Source organism: Lepidochelys olivacea, assembly GCF_965140295.1.
Source record: "Lepidochelys olivacea isolate rLepOli2 genome assembly, chromosome: 12".
NCBI lineage: Eukaryota > Metazoa > Chordata > Testudines > Cheloniidae > Lepidochelys > Lepidochelys olivacea.
The window spans coordinates 9,591,434-9,605,069 of NC_140422.1; the positions used below are offsets into that span (position 1 = coordinate 9,591,434).

Genomic DNA, 13,636 nt, shown 5'->3' on the forward strand with positions numbered 1-13,636 from the left:
TGGACTTCTGGGACAATAAGTGTTAAGTGGGGGAATTCCTAGGGAGAGGTTAATGCAAATTCCCCAACTCTGGTTATGCAATACCCCAGCCTTTGGAAACTACCCCCGAAGAAGAGGGTCATTGGCTGCTGATTATTTGTCACAGAAGGCTGGGGTCAAAGGTCTGAGCTGCATGAGGAACAGCTGATATACCCAGCCTTAGTTCTGGTTCTGGCTCTAAGACAGGTCCATGCAGAAAACCCATGTTGTGGGTTTTGAACAACTGAAATTTACCAGAGCCCTAAGTTAGAACTGAGGGTGACCTCTGGTAAGCTTTTTAGTATGCATGTAGGTTTTGTTATTATTTTAATTTGTTGTCTCTGTTTCTGAACAAGCACATTTATTCTTAAAGGTAAAAAGAGCCATATGGTATCTTATAACTGCTGGCAATACACTGTTCATAGCCCTCAGAGAGAAAGCAAAGCGCAGGTGCTGGTGTTTTCAGGCAGTCTGGCTTGTTGGGGATATCAGTGTAAGTCAGGGAGCTGTACAACCTTAAAATCTCCACACAGAGGGAATGAGATATGGGTCTCCACCCAAAAGAGGTGACTGCTGGGAGTCAGAAATCTTTAAATGCGTGCCCTTGAGGGACCACAGGTGTAGTTACTTCGAAACTGGCATATGATGGCAGCATCTGTGGGATCTATGACAGCGTTAACTGCCAAAGTGCCAAAAATAGTGAAAGCAAGTACCGTAGAAAGGAAAAGCACAGAGAAAAGTCTCAGGGTATGTCTACACTACGAAATTAGGTCAAATTTACAGAAGTCGGTTATTTAGAAATCGGTTTTATATATTCGAGTGTGTGTGTCCCCACAGAAAATGCTCTAAGTGCACTAAGTGAATTAACTCGGCGGAGCGCTTCCACAGTAGTGAGGCTAGAGTCGACTTCCGGAGTGTGCACTGTGGGTAGCTATCCCACAGTTCCCGCAGTCTCCGCTGCCCGTTGGAATTCTGGGTTGAGATCCCAATGCCTGATGGGGCTAAAACATTGCCGCGGGTGGTTCTGGGTACATATCATCAGGCCCCCGTTCCCTCCCTCCCTCCGTGAAAGCAAGGGCAGACAATCGTTTCACGCCTTTTTTCCTGAGTTACCTGTGCAGACGCCATACCACGGCAAGCATGGAGCCAGCTCAGGTAACCGTCACCGTATGTCTCCTGGGTGCTGGCAGACGCGGCACTGCATTGCTACACAGTAGCAGCAACCCATTGCCTTGTGGCAGCAGACGGTGCAATAGGACTGGTAGCCGTCATCGTCATGTCTGAGGTGCTCCTGGCCACATCGGCCGGGAGCGCCTGGACAGACATGAGCGCAGGGACTAAATTTGGAGTGACTTGATCAAGTCATTCTCTTTAGTCCTGCAGTCAGTCCTATTGAACCATCTTATGGTGAGCAGGCAGGCGATACGGATTGCTAGCAGTCCTATTGCATCATCTTCTGCTGAGCAGCCATGAGATGTGGATGGCATGCAGTCCTTCTGCACCGTCTGCTGCCAGCCAAAGATGTAAAAGATAGATGGAGTGTATCAAAACAAGAAATAGACCAGATTTCTTTTGTACTCATTTGCTTCCCCCCCGCCCCCATCTAGGGGACTCATTCCTCTAGGTCACACTGCAGTCACTCACAGGGAAGGTGCAGCAAGGTAAATCTAGCCACATATCAATCAGAGGCCAGACTAACCTCCTTGTTCCAATAAGAACAATAACTTAGGTGCACCATTTCTTATTGGAACCCTCCGTGAAGTCCTGCCTGAAATACTCCTTGATGTAAAGCCACCCCCTTTGTTGATTTTAGCTCCCTGAAGCCAACCCTGTAAGCCATGTCGTCAGTCGCCCCTCCCTCAGTTAGAGCAATGGCAGACAATCGTTCAGCGCCTTTTTTCTGAGCGGACGCCATACCAAGGCAAGCACGGAGGCCGCTCAGCTCACTTTGGTAATTAGGAGCACATTAAACACCACACACATTATCCAGCAGTATATGCAGCACCAGAACCTGGCAGAGTGATACCGGGCGAGTAGGAGATGTCAGCGCGGTCACGTGAGTGATCAGGACATGGACACAGATTTCTCTGAAAGCATGGGCCCTGCCAGTGCATGCATCATGGTGCTAATGGGGCAGGTTCATGCTGTGGAACGCCGATTCTGGGCTCGGGAAACAAGCACAGACTGGTGGGACCGCATAGTGTTGCAGGTCTGGGACGATTCCCAGTGGCTGCGAAACTTTCGCATGCGTAAGGGCACTTTCATGGAACTTTGTGACTTGCTTTCCCCTGCTCTGAAGCGCATGAATACCAAGATGAGAGCAGCCCTCACAGTTGAGAAGCGAGTGGTGATAGCCCTGTGGAAGCTTGCAATGCCAGACAGCTACTGGTCAGTTGGGAATCAGTTTGGAGTGGGCAAATCTACTGTAGGGGCTGCTGTGATGCAAGTAGCCCACGCAATCAAAGATCTGCTGATATCAAGGCTGGTGACCCTGGGAAATGTGCAGGTCATAGAGGATGGCTTTGCTACAATGGGATTCCCTAACTGTGGTGGGGCCATAGACGGAACCCATATCCCTATCTTGGCACCGGAGCACCAAGCCGGCGACTACATAAACCACAAGGGGTACTTTTCAATAGTGCTGCAAGCTCTGGTGGATCACAAGGGACATTTCACCAACATCAACGTGGGATGGCCGGGAAAGGTACATGACGCTCGCATCTTCAGGAACTCTGGTCTGTTTCAAAAGCTGCAGGAAGGGACTTTATTCCAGACCAGAAAATAACTGTTGGGGATGTTGAAATGCCTATATGTATCCTTGGGGACCCAGCCTACCCCTTAATGCCATGGCTCATGAAGCCGTACACAGGCAGCCTGGACAGTAGTCAGGAGCTGTTCAACTACAGGCTGAGCAAGTGCAGAATGGTGGTAGAATGTGCATTTGGACATTTAAAGGCGCGCTGGCGCAGTTTACTGACTCGCTTAGACCTCAGCGAAACCAATATTCCCACTGTTATTACTGCTTGCTGTGTGCTCCACAATATCTGTGAGAGTAAGGGGGAGATGTTTATGGCGGGGTGGGAGGTTGAGGCAAATCGCCTGGCTGCTGGTTACGTGCAGCCAGACACCAGGGCAGTTAGAAGAGCACAGGAGGGTGCGGTATGCATCAGAGAAGCTTTGAAAACCAGTTTCATGACTGACCAGGCTACGGTGTGAAAGTTCTCTTTTTTTTCCTTGATGAAACCCCCCACCCCTTGGTTCACTCTACTTCCCTGTAAGCTAACCACTCTCCCCTCCTCTCTTCGATCACCGCTTGCAGAGGTAATAAAGTCATTGTTGCTTCACATTCATGCATTCTTTATTCATTCATCACACAAATAGGGGGATGACTACCAAGGTAGCCCAGGAGGGGTGGTGGAGGAGGGAAGGAAAATGCCACACAGCACTTTAAGCACAGCACTTTAAAAGTTTACAACTTTAAAATTTATTGAATGACAGCCTTCTTTTTTTTGGGCAATCCTCTGTGGTGGAGTGGCTGGTTGGCCGGTGGCCCCCCACCGCGTTCTTGGGCGTCTGGGTGTGGAGGCTATGGAACTTGAGGAGGACGGCGATTGGTTACACAGGGGCTGTAGTGGCAGTCTGTGCTCTAGCTGCCTTTGCTGCAGCTCAACCATACACTGGAGCATACTGGTTTGATCCTCCAGCAGACTCAGCATTGACTTCTGCCTCCTCTCATCACGCTGCCGCCATATTTGAGCTTCAGCCCTGTCTTCAGCCAGCCACTTACTCTCTTCAGCCCGCCACTTACTCTCTTCAGCCCGCCACCTCTCCTCCCGGTCATTTTGTGCTTTCCTGCACTCTGACATTATTTGCCTCCACGCATTCGTCTATGCTCTGTCAGTGTGGGAGGACAGCATGAGCTCAGAGAACATTTCATCACGAGTGTGTTTTTTTTTCTTTCTAATCTTCACTAGCCTCTGGGAAGGAGAAGATCCTGTGATCATTGAAACACATGCAGCTGGTGGGAAAAAAAAAGGGACAGCGGTATTTAAAAAGACACATTTTATAAAACAGTGGCTACAGTCTTTCAGGGTAAACCTTGCTGTTAACATTACATACATAGCACATGTGCTTTCGTTACAAGGTCGCATTTTGCTTCCCCCCACCGCGTGGCTACCCCCCTCAACCCTCCCCCCTCCCCGTGGCTAACAGCAGGGAACATTTCTGTTCAGCCGCAGGCAAACAGCTCAGCAGGAATGAGCTCCTCTGAGTGTCCCCTTAAGAAAAGCACCCTATTTCAACCAGGTGACCATGAATGATATCTCACTCTCCTGAGGATAGCACAGAGAGACAAAGAACGGATGTTGTTTGAACGCCAGCAAACATACACTGCAATGCTTTGTTGTACAATGATTCCCGAGTACGTGTTACTGGCCTGGAGTGGTAAAGTGTCCTACCATGAAGGACGCAATAAGGCTGCCCTCCCCAGAAACCTTTTGCAAAGGCTTTGGGAGTACATCCACGAGAGCCGCGAATGCCAGGGCAAATTAATCCTTTCACATGCTTGCTTTTAAACCATGTATAGTATTTTAAAAAGGTACACTCACCGGAGGTCCCTTCTCCACCTGCCGGGTTCAGGAGGCAGCCTTGGGTGGGTTCGGCGGGTACTGGCTCCAGGTCCAGGTCCAGGGTGAGAAACAGTTCCTGGCTGTCGGGAAAACCGGTTTCTCCGCTTGCTTGCTGTGAGCTATCTACAACCTCATCATCATCATCTTCTTCATCCCCAAAACCTGCTTCTGTGTTGCCTCCATCTCCATTGAAGGAGTCAAACAACACGGCTAGGGTAGTGATGGCTGAACCCCCTAAAATGGCATGCAGCTCATCATAGAAGCGGCATGTTTGGGGCTCTGACCCGGAGCAGCCGTTCACCCCTCTGGTTTTCTGGTAGGCTTGCCTCAGCTCTTTAAGTTTCACGCGGCACTGCTTTGGATCCCTGTTATGGCCTCTGTCCTTCATGCCCTGGGAGATTTTGACAAAGGTTTTGGCATTTCGAAAACTGGAACGGAGTTCTGATAGCACGGATTCCTCTCCCCATACAGCGATCAGATCCCGTACCTCCCGTTCAGTCCATGCTGGAGCTCTTTTGCGATTCTGGGACTCCATCATGGTCACCTCTGCTGCTGAGCTCTGCATGGTCACCTGCAGCTTGCCACGCTGGACAAACAGGAAATGAGATTCAAAAGTTCGCGGTTCTTTTCCTGTCTACCTGGCCAGTGCATCTGAGTTGAGAGTGCTGTCCAGAGTGGTCACAATGGAGCACTCTGGGATAGCTCCCGGAGGCCAATACCGTCGAATTGTGTCCACAGTACCCCAAATTCGACCCGGCAAGGCCGATTTAAGCACTAATCCACTTGTCAGGGGTGGAGTACGGAAATCGATTTTAAGAACCCTTTAAGTCGAAATAAAGGGCTTCATTGTGTGTACGGGTGCAGGTTTACATCGATTTAACACTGCTAAATTCAACCTAAAGTCATAGTGTAGACCAGGGCTCAGTCTTTTCAGGAAGGGAATAGCAAAAAGAGAGAGGGAAAACAAGTTATAAACAGCTGAGAAGTCAGCTAGTCAGTGTGGAGGAATATACTCCAGGCTTCCTGGGAATAGCCATTTAAAATCATCAAACAACTCAGTGAGGTGAACTGTTGTGGCGGAGCCATCTAATTGCTTACATTGGCACCCAATATCATGTGAACGTGACAAAACCTTTTTATGACAGTGTCACAAGATCCTTTCACTGCTAGGGGCACCTCCTCCTGGCTGCTCTGGGGATTAGCTCCTTCCAGGAACTGCACTCTCCTCTGGCAGTCTCTCCATCCTGGGTCCTCTCTCTCTCTCTGAGGCCCCCTTTTCTCCAGGAACTGCAGCTTCCTCTTCACAACGTGGCCCTCCTGCCAGCTCACTATGGTCCTCCCATTCCAGGGTATTGAAGTCTTCCAAGGCAAACTGTCCCAGGCAGTCTACTCTCTGTTTCATGTCTCTTGCCCTGAGGCTGGTAGGGGAACCTGGGCCCACCCCCTACTCTGGGTTCCCTATCCCCTGTGGCTGATAGGGGAACCTGGGCCCGCCCCCTACTCTGGGTTCCCTATCCCATACCTTGATGCTTTTCCCCAGAGCCTTTCCTACCTTCCTGGCTTTCCCCCTCTCTGGGTTTACCAGCCCAAACTCCTTCCTCCCAGGGAGCAACTGTAGGCTACCTATCTCTGTCGCCCCAAACACACTTCCCTTCCCCCAGGGAGCAACTGCAGACTACTTCTCTGCAGCACCCCTGCTGCCAATTTCCTGTCTTTGTACATCCAGCCCAGTTATTCCTCCTCAGCTGGGCACCCTCACACAAGGGAACTCCTTTCTCATCATCTGCCTCCTGGCTGATGTGCATAACATACGACTTTGCATCCTTCAGTTTTCCTTATGGAAGCAAACCTCTTATAGAACAAGGCAGAGAACACACTAGGTGCAACCAGGCAAGGCATCAAGTATACTTTCAAGATAAAATATTTACATATACTTCAAAAAAGCCATTGTTATCGTAGACCCAACAAGCCTAGTATACATGGGACCAAGTTACACTCTGTCAAAACACGTTAGAGCTGGGGTCTGAAACTCACGGCCCATGGGCCATCTGCGGCCCACGAACCGCCCCAATGCAGCCCGTGGGGCTCCAGCAGTTTTGGGACCAGGTCTCTTCCTTCACTCCACCTGCCTCCCCTAGGCGCTTCCCCTCCCTGGCAATTTAAAATGGCCCAGGGCCCCGGCAGCACAGCGGAGCTGAGTGGCGTCTGCCTGCCTGCTGGCCCCTCCCTGCAGCCAATGGGAAGCTGGAGGGGCGGTGCCTGGGATCAGCAGCGCACGGAGGCCCCCTGGTCCGCCCCGCCTTGGAGCCCCAGGTAAGTGCCGCCCCCGCTGACCCCCTCCCAGAGCCTGCATCCCATCCCCTCCCCACACACGCCCTCCTGCCCCCAAACTCCCTCCCAGAGCCTGCGCCCCCTTCCCACCCACACACCCCAGCCCCCAAACTCCCTCCCAGAGCCTGCACCCCAGTATCTAAGGTTCAATTCCTGTAAATGTTTTACACAAATGCTTAGTTTTATGCATGTGAGTAGTCAGGGAGAACCTGTGTGAGTAAAGGTAAGCATATATGTAAGCATTAGCAGGATTGGGAGTGTTAGACTGTAATCTCTTTGAGGCAGAGTCCTTCTCTGCTGGATTGTCTCTAAAGATTTAGCACACTGGATTACTATTATTTAATAATGTGTATAGTGCTACAGAGCTATTAGTTACATTCTCCTTCAATTAAGTCTTATTACTTTGCCCTTCCATTCCTTTATTTATTTTTTCCACAGTGATATCGGTGCTCAGGTAGCCTCAGTATTATTTCATCTTTCCTCTTTATCCTGGGAAGTAGCTCCTTGCCTGGAAATGCACTCATTTTGCTTAGCATGTGGTTAGGTGGACGGGGCCAACTTAAACAGGTCTCCTAGAATGTGAAGGTCAATCTATCATAAATTAAACTAGTTGACAGGCCTGCAAGGGAAATAGCTAATGAACTATCTGTGTTCTATTAAAGTTAGTGTAACTAGCCAGGTACATTTACTATCTAGTTAAGTTTGGTATGTGTTATTATTAAGAAAAGATTCCTGCCAGTCCAAGCCTTTTGTTTTGTGAGATCCCAAAATGGCAAAAAATGGTGGGGGAGAGATCAGGTTCAGATGATTTACCTCTAACTCTTGTCCCAACATGAGAATGGGGTTGGGAAGGGTTTCTAATGATGAATTCGCAAAAAGAAAAGGAGTGCTAGTGGCACCTTAGAGACTAACCAATTTATTTGAGCATGAGCTTTCTTGAGCTACAGCTCACTTCATCGGATGCATTAACATGACTGCTACTCTGAAAATAGTGATAAATTGTTTCCTACCTTTTGGTCACACACCCAAAAATAGTCAGATCACAGTTTGCAGAGATATGCGGAGCCATACAGCCATTTGCTTTGCTGAGATTTCAGGTAGGCCTTACCTAATGGACAAAAATAAGAGATTAAATGAAATGGTGGCTAGTTATTTACATGAATAAAAACCTATTCACTCTTAGAAACCTGAGGCCTGAAGTGTTCTAAGGAGCACTCATTTTCAACATTTCCTCTGTCTTTTCTCCATAGGGCTTATGATTGCAAAGATTAACATTCTAGAGCACAGCAGCTTGCTTAGCTGGTGCCTAGAGCCGGTCCTGAGCACAGGCAGGTTAATTATGAACTAATTCAATTCTGTTGCACTCAGAGGATAGGAATATCTACACTGTAATCAGAGGTGGGACTGCAGCACATGTTGACACACCGGAGCTAGCTTTGATTTAACTAACTCAAATAACAACAGCAATGAAGCAACCACAGCACGGGTGGCAACATGGGCTAGTCACTAAATTACATACCCAGGGTCCCAGGTGAGAAAGGAAAACATTGCACTCTGCATTTAGTTGGAGTGTGCTAGTTCAGAATTGGGAGTTTCATTGCTCAATTGGTAGCAACCATCTTTTCCTTTATACCTACTATAATTTTTGGTTGGTTCTATGACTCAGTCTAATCTAAACCAAGTGAAATCTTGTTCTCTCCAATAGAAGAAGATTCTCCCTCCTCTCTCAACAGAAGGTGAGATCTCCCACCATGACAAGTGTGGCCTCCTCCCCGGGTTCACCCACTTCACACTTCTGCTAGCTCTGCTTGGACAAGTTAGTTTTTGCTTGCCCTTGGCTTCTGATACAATGCCCTTATGCTGATTCCCAGCCAAAGGCATGGTTCAAGACCTAATAGCAGGGAAGATGGACTAATGGATGGGCAAGGGTTTCCAGCAGCAGGGAGGAAGGGCAGTTTGGGATTCTATAGTGCACAAGGTCCAAAGTTGTGCACTTCCTTTAGCCTTAGCATTTTCCATTTAGTCCATAGAATTTAGCCAAGATTAATTTACTCAGAGTTAATATAGCATTAAGGTAAAGAAGTTAAGTGTTCAGCAGTCTGGAAACTCCAGAAAAAAACAGAATGTTAGGCCTCATGCAAAGGTCAATTCATTGTAATAGTTACTTCTAACAATTTATCTTTTGTCAACTCTGCATAGGTAGAAATATTTTCCCTTGTTCTTCAAGGAATAACAGAGTGTGCAGTCTAAATGTGTATTACTCTCAAACTGGAATCTGATTTATATTAGCTTATAACACTCTATTCCACCTTGCATTTTGCTGTGATGCTGGGAGTTCCTTTCCCAGACCTGAAAAAGAGCTCTGTGGGTATGTCTACACAGCAATGTAAGCCTATGGTTAGTGGAACTCAAGTCAGCTGACCTCTGTCAGGGAACCCTTGAGAATCTACACTGCATTCTAACCATAGCTTGAGGATTTTCTGACCTGGGCTTGAACCTTGGGCTGTGGTATCCACACTGCAGTGCGTAGACGCAAGTCAAAGTAACCCTATCCTGGGGAGTGCCTAAAGCTACTGCCCTCTAGTGTCGACACTCTAGCCCTATGAATGTATTGCACGTAGGAAAACTCTCCTGCCCACCCTGTTTCCTGATTGTCATGATGCTATTGATAGGACTTGGGTGCCCATACTGAGCAGTGAGTAAATAAGCAACATAATTATCTCCTTTGGTGGCTTTCTCAGTAGAATGACTGTAGTTAGAGAAGGCTATGTATGAACTGTCATCTAATCTGAGAACTAGGCTCTCCACCTCTAGGCTGAGTCACACTGGCAAAAAAATGCATACAAATGCATATATTTGAAAATGTAGAAAACATCAAAAATATTTAAATAAATGGTATTCTATTATTTAAACAATAAATAACATGTTCTATTATTTAAACAATAATAGAATAGCATTTACAGTAACTCCTCACTTAACATCATCCTGGTTAATGTTGTTTCGTTGTTATGTTGCTGATCTATTACAGAACATGCTTGTTTAAAGTTGCGCGATGCTCCCTTATAACGTTGTTTGGCAGCCGCCTGCTTTGTCCACTGGTTGCAGGAAGAGCAGCCTGTTGCAGCTAGCTGGTGGGGGCTTTGAACCAGGGTGGACCGGCAGCCCCCTTTCAGTTCTCCTAAGTTCCCTGTGCACCCGCCCAGCAGGCTATCACTTGCCTGGCAGTTCAGCTGTCCCTCCCCCCACTGCCGTGTGCTACTCCTGCCCCCTGCCTTGGAGCTGCTCCCGGGAGCCTTCTGCTTGCTGTGCAGAGGGTGGGGGAAGAGGGGTGTTAATGTCAGGGTGTCCCCCTCCCCTGCTCTTGTACCCCATCTCCACAGAGCGGGGGGGGGGGAGGGAAATGACACGACAGGGCTCAGAACGGAGGGAACTTGCTGGCAGCAGCTGCTACCCAAGATCCATAAACCTGGAAATCCTGGACACCCCATCATCTCAGGCATTGGCACCCTGACAGCTGGATTGTCTGGCTATGTAGACTCCCTCCTCAGGCCCTATGCTACCAGCACTCCCAGTATCTTTGAGACAGCACTGACTTCCTGAGGAAACTACAATCCATCGGTGATCTTCCTGAAAACACCATCCTAGCCACTATGGATGTAGAAGCCCTCTACACCAACATTCCACACAAAGATGGACTACAAGCCATCAGGAACAGTATCACCGATAATGTCACGGCAAACCTGGTGGCTGAACTTTGTGACTTTGTCCTCACCCATAACTATTTCACATTTGGGGACAATGTATACCTTCAAATCAGCGGCACTGCTATGGGTACCCACATGGCCCCACAGTATGCCAACATTTTTATGGCTGACTTAGAACAACGGTTCCTCAGCTCTCGTCCCCTAATGCCCCTACTCTACTTGCGCTACATTGATGACATCTTCATCATCTGGACCCATGGAAAAGAAGCCCTTGAGGAATTCCACCATGATTTCAACAATTTCCTTCCCACAATCAACCTCAGCCTGGACCAGTCCACACAAGAGATCCACTTCCTGGACACTACGGTGCTAATAAGCGATGGTCACATAAACACCCTATACCAGAAACCTACTGACCGCTATGCAGTTCATGCCTCCAGCTTTCATCCAGACCACACCACACGATCCATTGTCTACAGCCAAGCGCTACAATACAACCTCATTTGCTCCAACCCCTCAGAGACAAATACCTACAAGATCTCTATCAAGCATTCTTACAACTACAATACCCACCTGCCGAAGTGAAGAAACAGATTGACAGAGCCAGAAGAGTACCCAGAAGTTACCTACTACAGGACAGGCCCAACAAAAAAAATAACAGAACGCCACTAGCCATCACCTTCAGCCCCCAACTAAAACCTCTCCAACGCATCATCAAAGATCTACAACCTACCCTGAAGGACGAGCCATCACTCTCACAGATCTTGGGAGACAGGCCAGTCCTTGCTTACAGACAGCCCCCCAACCTGAAGCAAATACTCACCAGCAACCACACAACAGAACCACTAACCCAGGAACCTATCCTTGCAACAAAGCCCGTTGCCAACTCTGTCCACATATCTATTCAGGGGACACCATCATAGGGCCTAATCACATCAGCCACACTATCAGAGGCTCGTTCACCTGCACATCTACCAATGTGATATATGCCATGATGTGCTAGCAATGCCCCTCTGCCATGTACCTTGGCCAAACCGGACAGTCTCTATGTAAAAGACTAAATGGACACAAATCAGACGTCAAGAATTATAAAATTCAAAAACCAGTCGGAGAACACTTCAATCTCTTTAGTCACTCGATTACAGACCTAAAAGTGGCAATTCTTCAACAAAAAAGCTTCAAAAACGGACTCCAACGAGAGACTGCTGAATTGGAATTAATTTGCAAACTGGACACTGTTAACTTAGGCTTGAATAAAGACTGGGAGTGGATGGGTCATTACACAAAGTAAAACTATTTCCCCATGTTTACTTTCCCTCCCTACTGTTCCTCACACGTTCTTGTCAACTGCTGGAAATGGCCCACCTTGATTATCACTACAAAAGATTTTTTTTCTCTCCTGCTGATAATAGCTCACCTTACCCGATCACTCTCGTTACAGTGTGTATGGTAACTCCCATTGTTTCATGTTCTCTGTGTATATAAAATCTTCCCACTGTATTTTCCACTGCATGCATCCGATGAAGTGAGCTGTAGCTCACGAAAGCTTATGCTCAAATAAATTGGTTAGTCTCTAAGGTGCCACAAGTACTCCTTTTTCTTATTGTAATTCAGTGGGAGGAATAGTCTTGGCTACCCTCCTTCATGTCTTAAAATGGAATCTCTCTGGTAATTATAGCTAATTCTTTGTCTGGTTTTAAGACAAAAGAAAATGAATTTTCAGTCCTGGTAAAAGGTAGTTGATTGGCAGTCTAGGAGGTCAAAGTCCATTAATCAAAAGTGGGCACCAGAAATGTAAACTCTCATTCTCGCTCAGCCCATTACCTACAATTATCACCTGGAAGGGAGAAAGGGAGGGAAGCTTAATCTCCCCATATACTTTTCTGACATTACACCTCACCTACCTTCTCTCTCTAATACTTTGGGACCAACACGGCTACAACAGTTCTTAGAATGTGACAGTGTCAACTATTTGCACCAACTAGTACCAATTATGCTAGCTGTGGAGGTGATGACTCACAGGAATTGATCTTAATTTGTGACTTTTGAGTAGCTTGGCCACATGAGATGAAATCTTTTGGTCTGTCTTGTCTTTGGCTGAGTTTGCTAGATCTCACAGGCACGGCAACAACAACAACTGTGGAGCTGTAAACACACTGGCAAAGTAAACAAAACAGAAGATCATCACCAGTGTAGGACTGTCTGACTTGAATCTGTCAAAGTCAGATTCAGGACTCACATAATTTGTCAGACCACTCTGTTGATTAGCAAAGCGCTTTGCTAATACACCCAGATGTGAGCCCCTCTCTGAGGCTCAAGATAACTTATTTATACAGCTAAGCCAAAGCCAATTTAACATAAGAGACAAAAGAAAGCAGAAACTGACAAATATTCATACATATCTTATTTGCATACTAACGTTTACCAATCTCCTAGCTCAGTAGAAGCTCTAAGTTAATTAGTTTGAGGACCCATTGTCTCACACTCCTTAATGTTTCTCTTCCTGACAACTATATTTCAAACCCTTCAAGTAGCATTTCTTTAATGAATTATAATTTCAATATAATTCATTCTACTTTCACAAATCCAAAGAGGGGAAGAGAGGTTCCCCACTGTTCCAAAAGCACTTCAGTAACAGCTAAACACTAAAAGGAGGACCATGAGAGTCTCAGCTTTTAAGAGCACAGGTCTGGATCATACAAAGTAAGCCAGTGGCATCTGAACTTTGCAGGATTCTGACCACGAATGCTGTTATACTGGATCTGATGGCCTATCTAGACTATTTTCCTGATTCCAGTGGCCATTAAGTTTCAAGAGAAGGTCAAGGTTCCCCAAATTATGCTATATTATGATATGGAGACAAAAACATCTTCCTGAACGCCTCAGGCAATCATATTACATCCAGAGGCATGAGGTTTGGTTTCCCTTGTCACACTGACTGAACTGTGATAGGTT

At 47.2% G+C, this 13,636-nt stretch overlaps 1 protein-coding gene across 4 annotated transcripts in view; it reads right to left on the reverse strand.

The window, feature by feature from the left end:
* Window positions 1-3,542: 3,542 nt before the first annotated feature.
* LOC311528982 (uncharacterized protein) overlaps window positions 3,543-13,636 on the reverse strand; it is a 31,965-nt gene continuing 21,871 nt past the window's right edge. For 3 of the 4 annotated variants that reach the window (XM_084644545.1, XM_084644544.1, XM_084644543.1), the window contains exons 4-6: window positions 7,988-8,085; window positions 4,626-5,232; window positions 3,543-4,036 (exon numbers count right to left, since the gene is read on the reverse strand). In XM_084644545.1, the coding sequence (XP_084500671.1) occupies window positions 3,906-4,036; window positions 4,626-5,211 (717 nt within the window). In that variant the 5' untranslated portion in view covers window positions 5,212-5,232; window positions 7,988-8,085 and the 3' untranslated portion in view covers window positions 3,543-3,905. Of the gene's footprint in view, window positions 4,037-4,625; window positions 5,233-7,987; window positions 8,086-8,164; window positions 8,287-13,636 lie in introns of those variants that run through there. The other variant, XM_084644546.1, reaches the window with a different exon arrangement.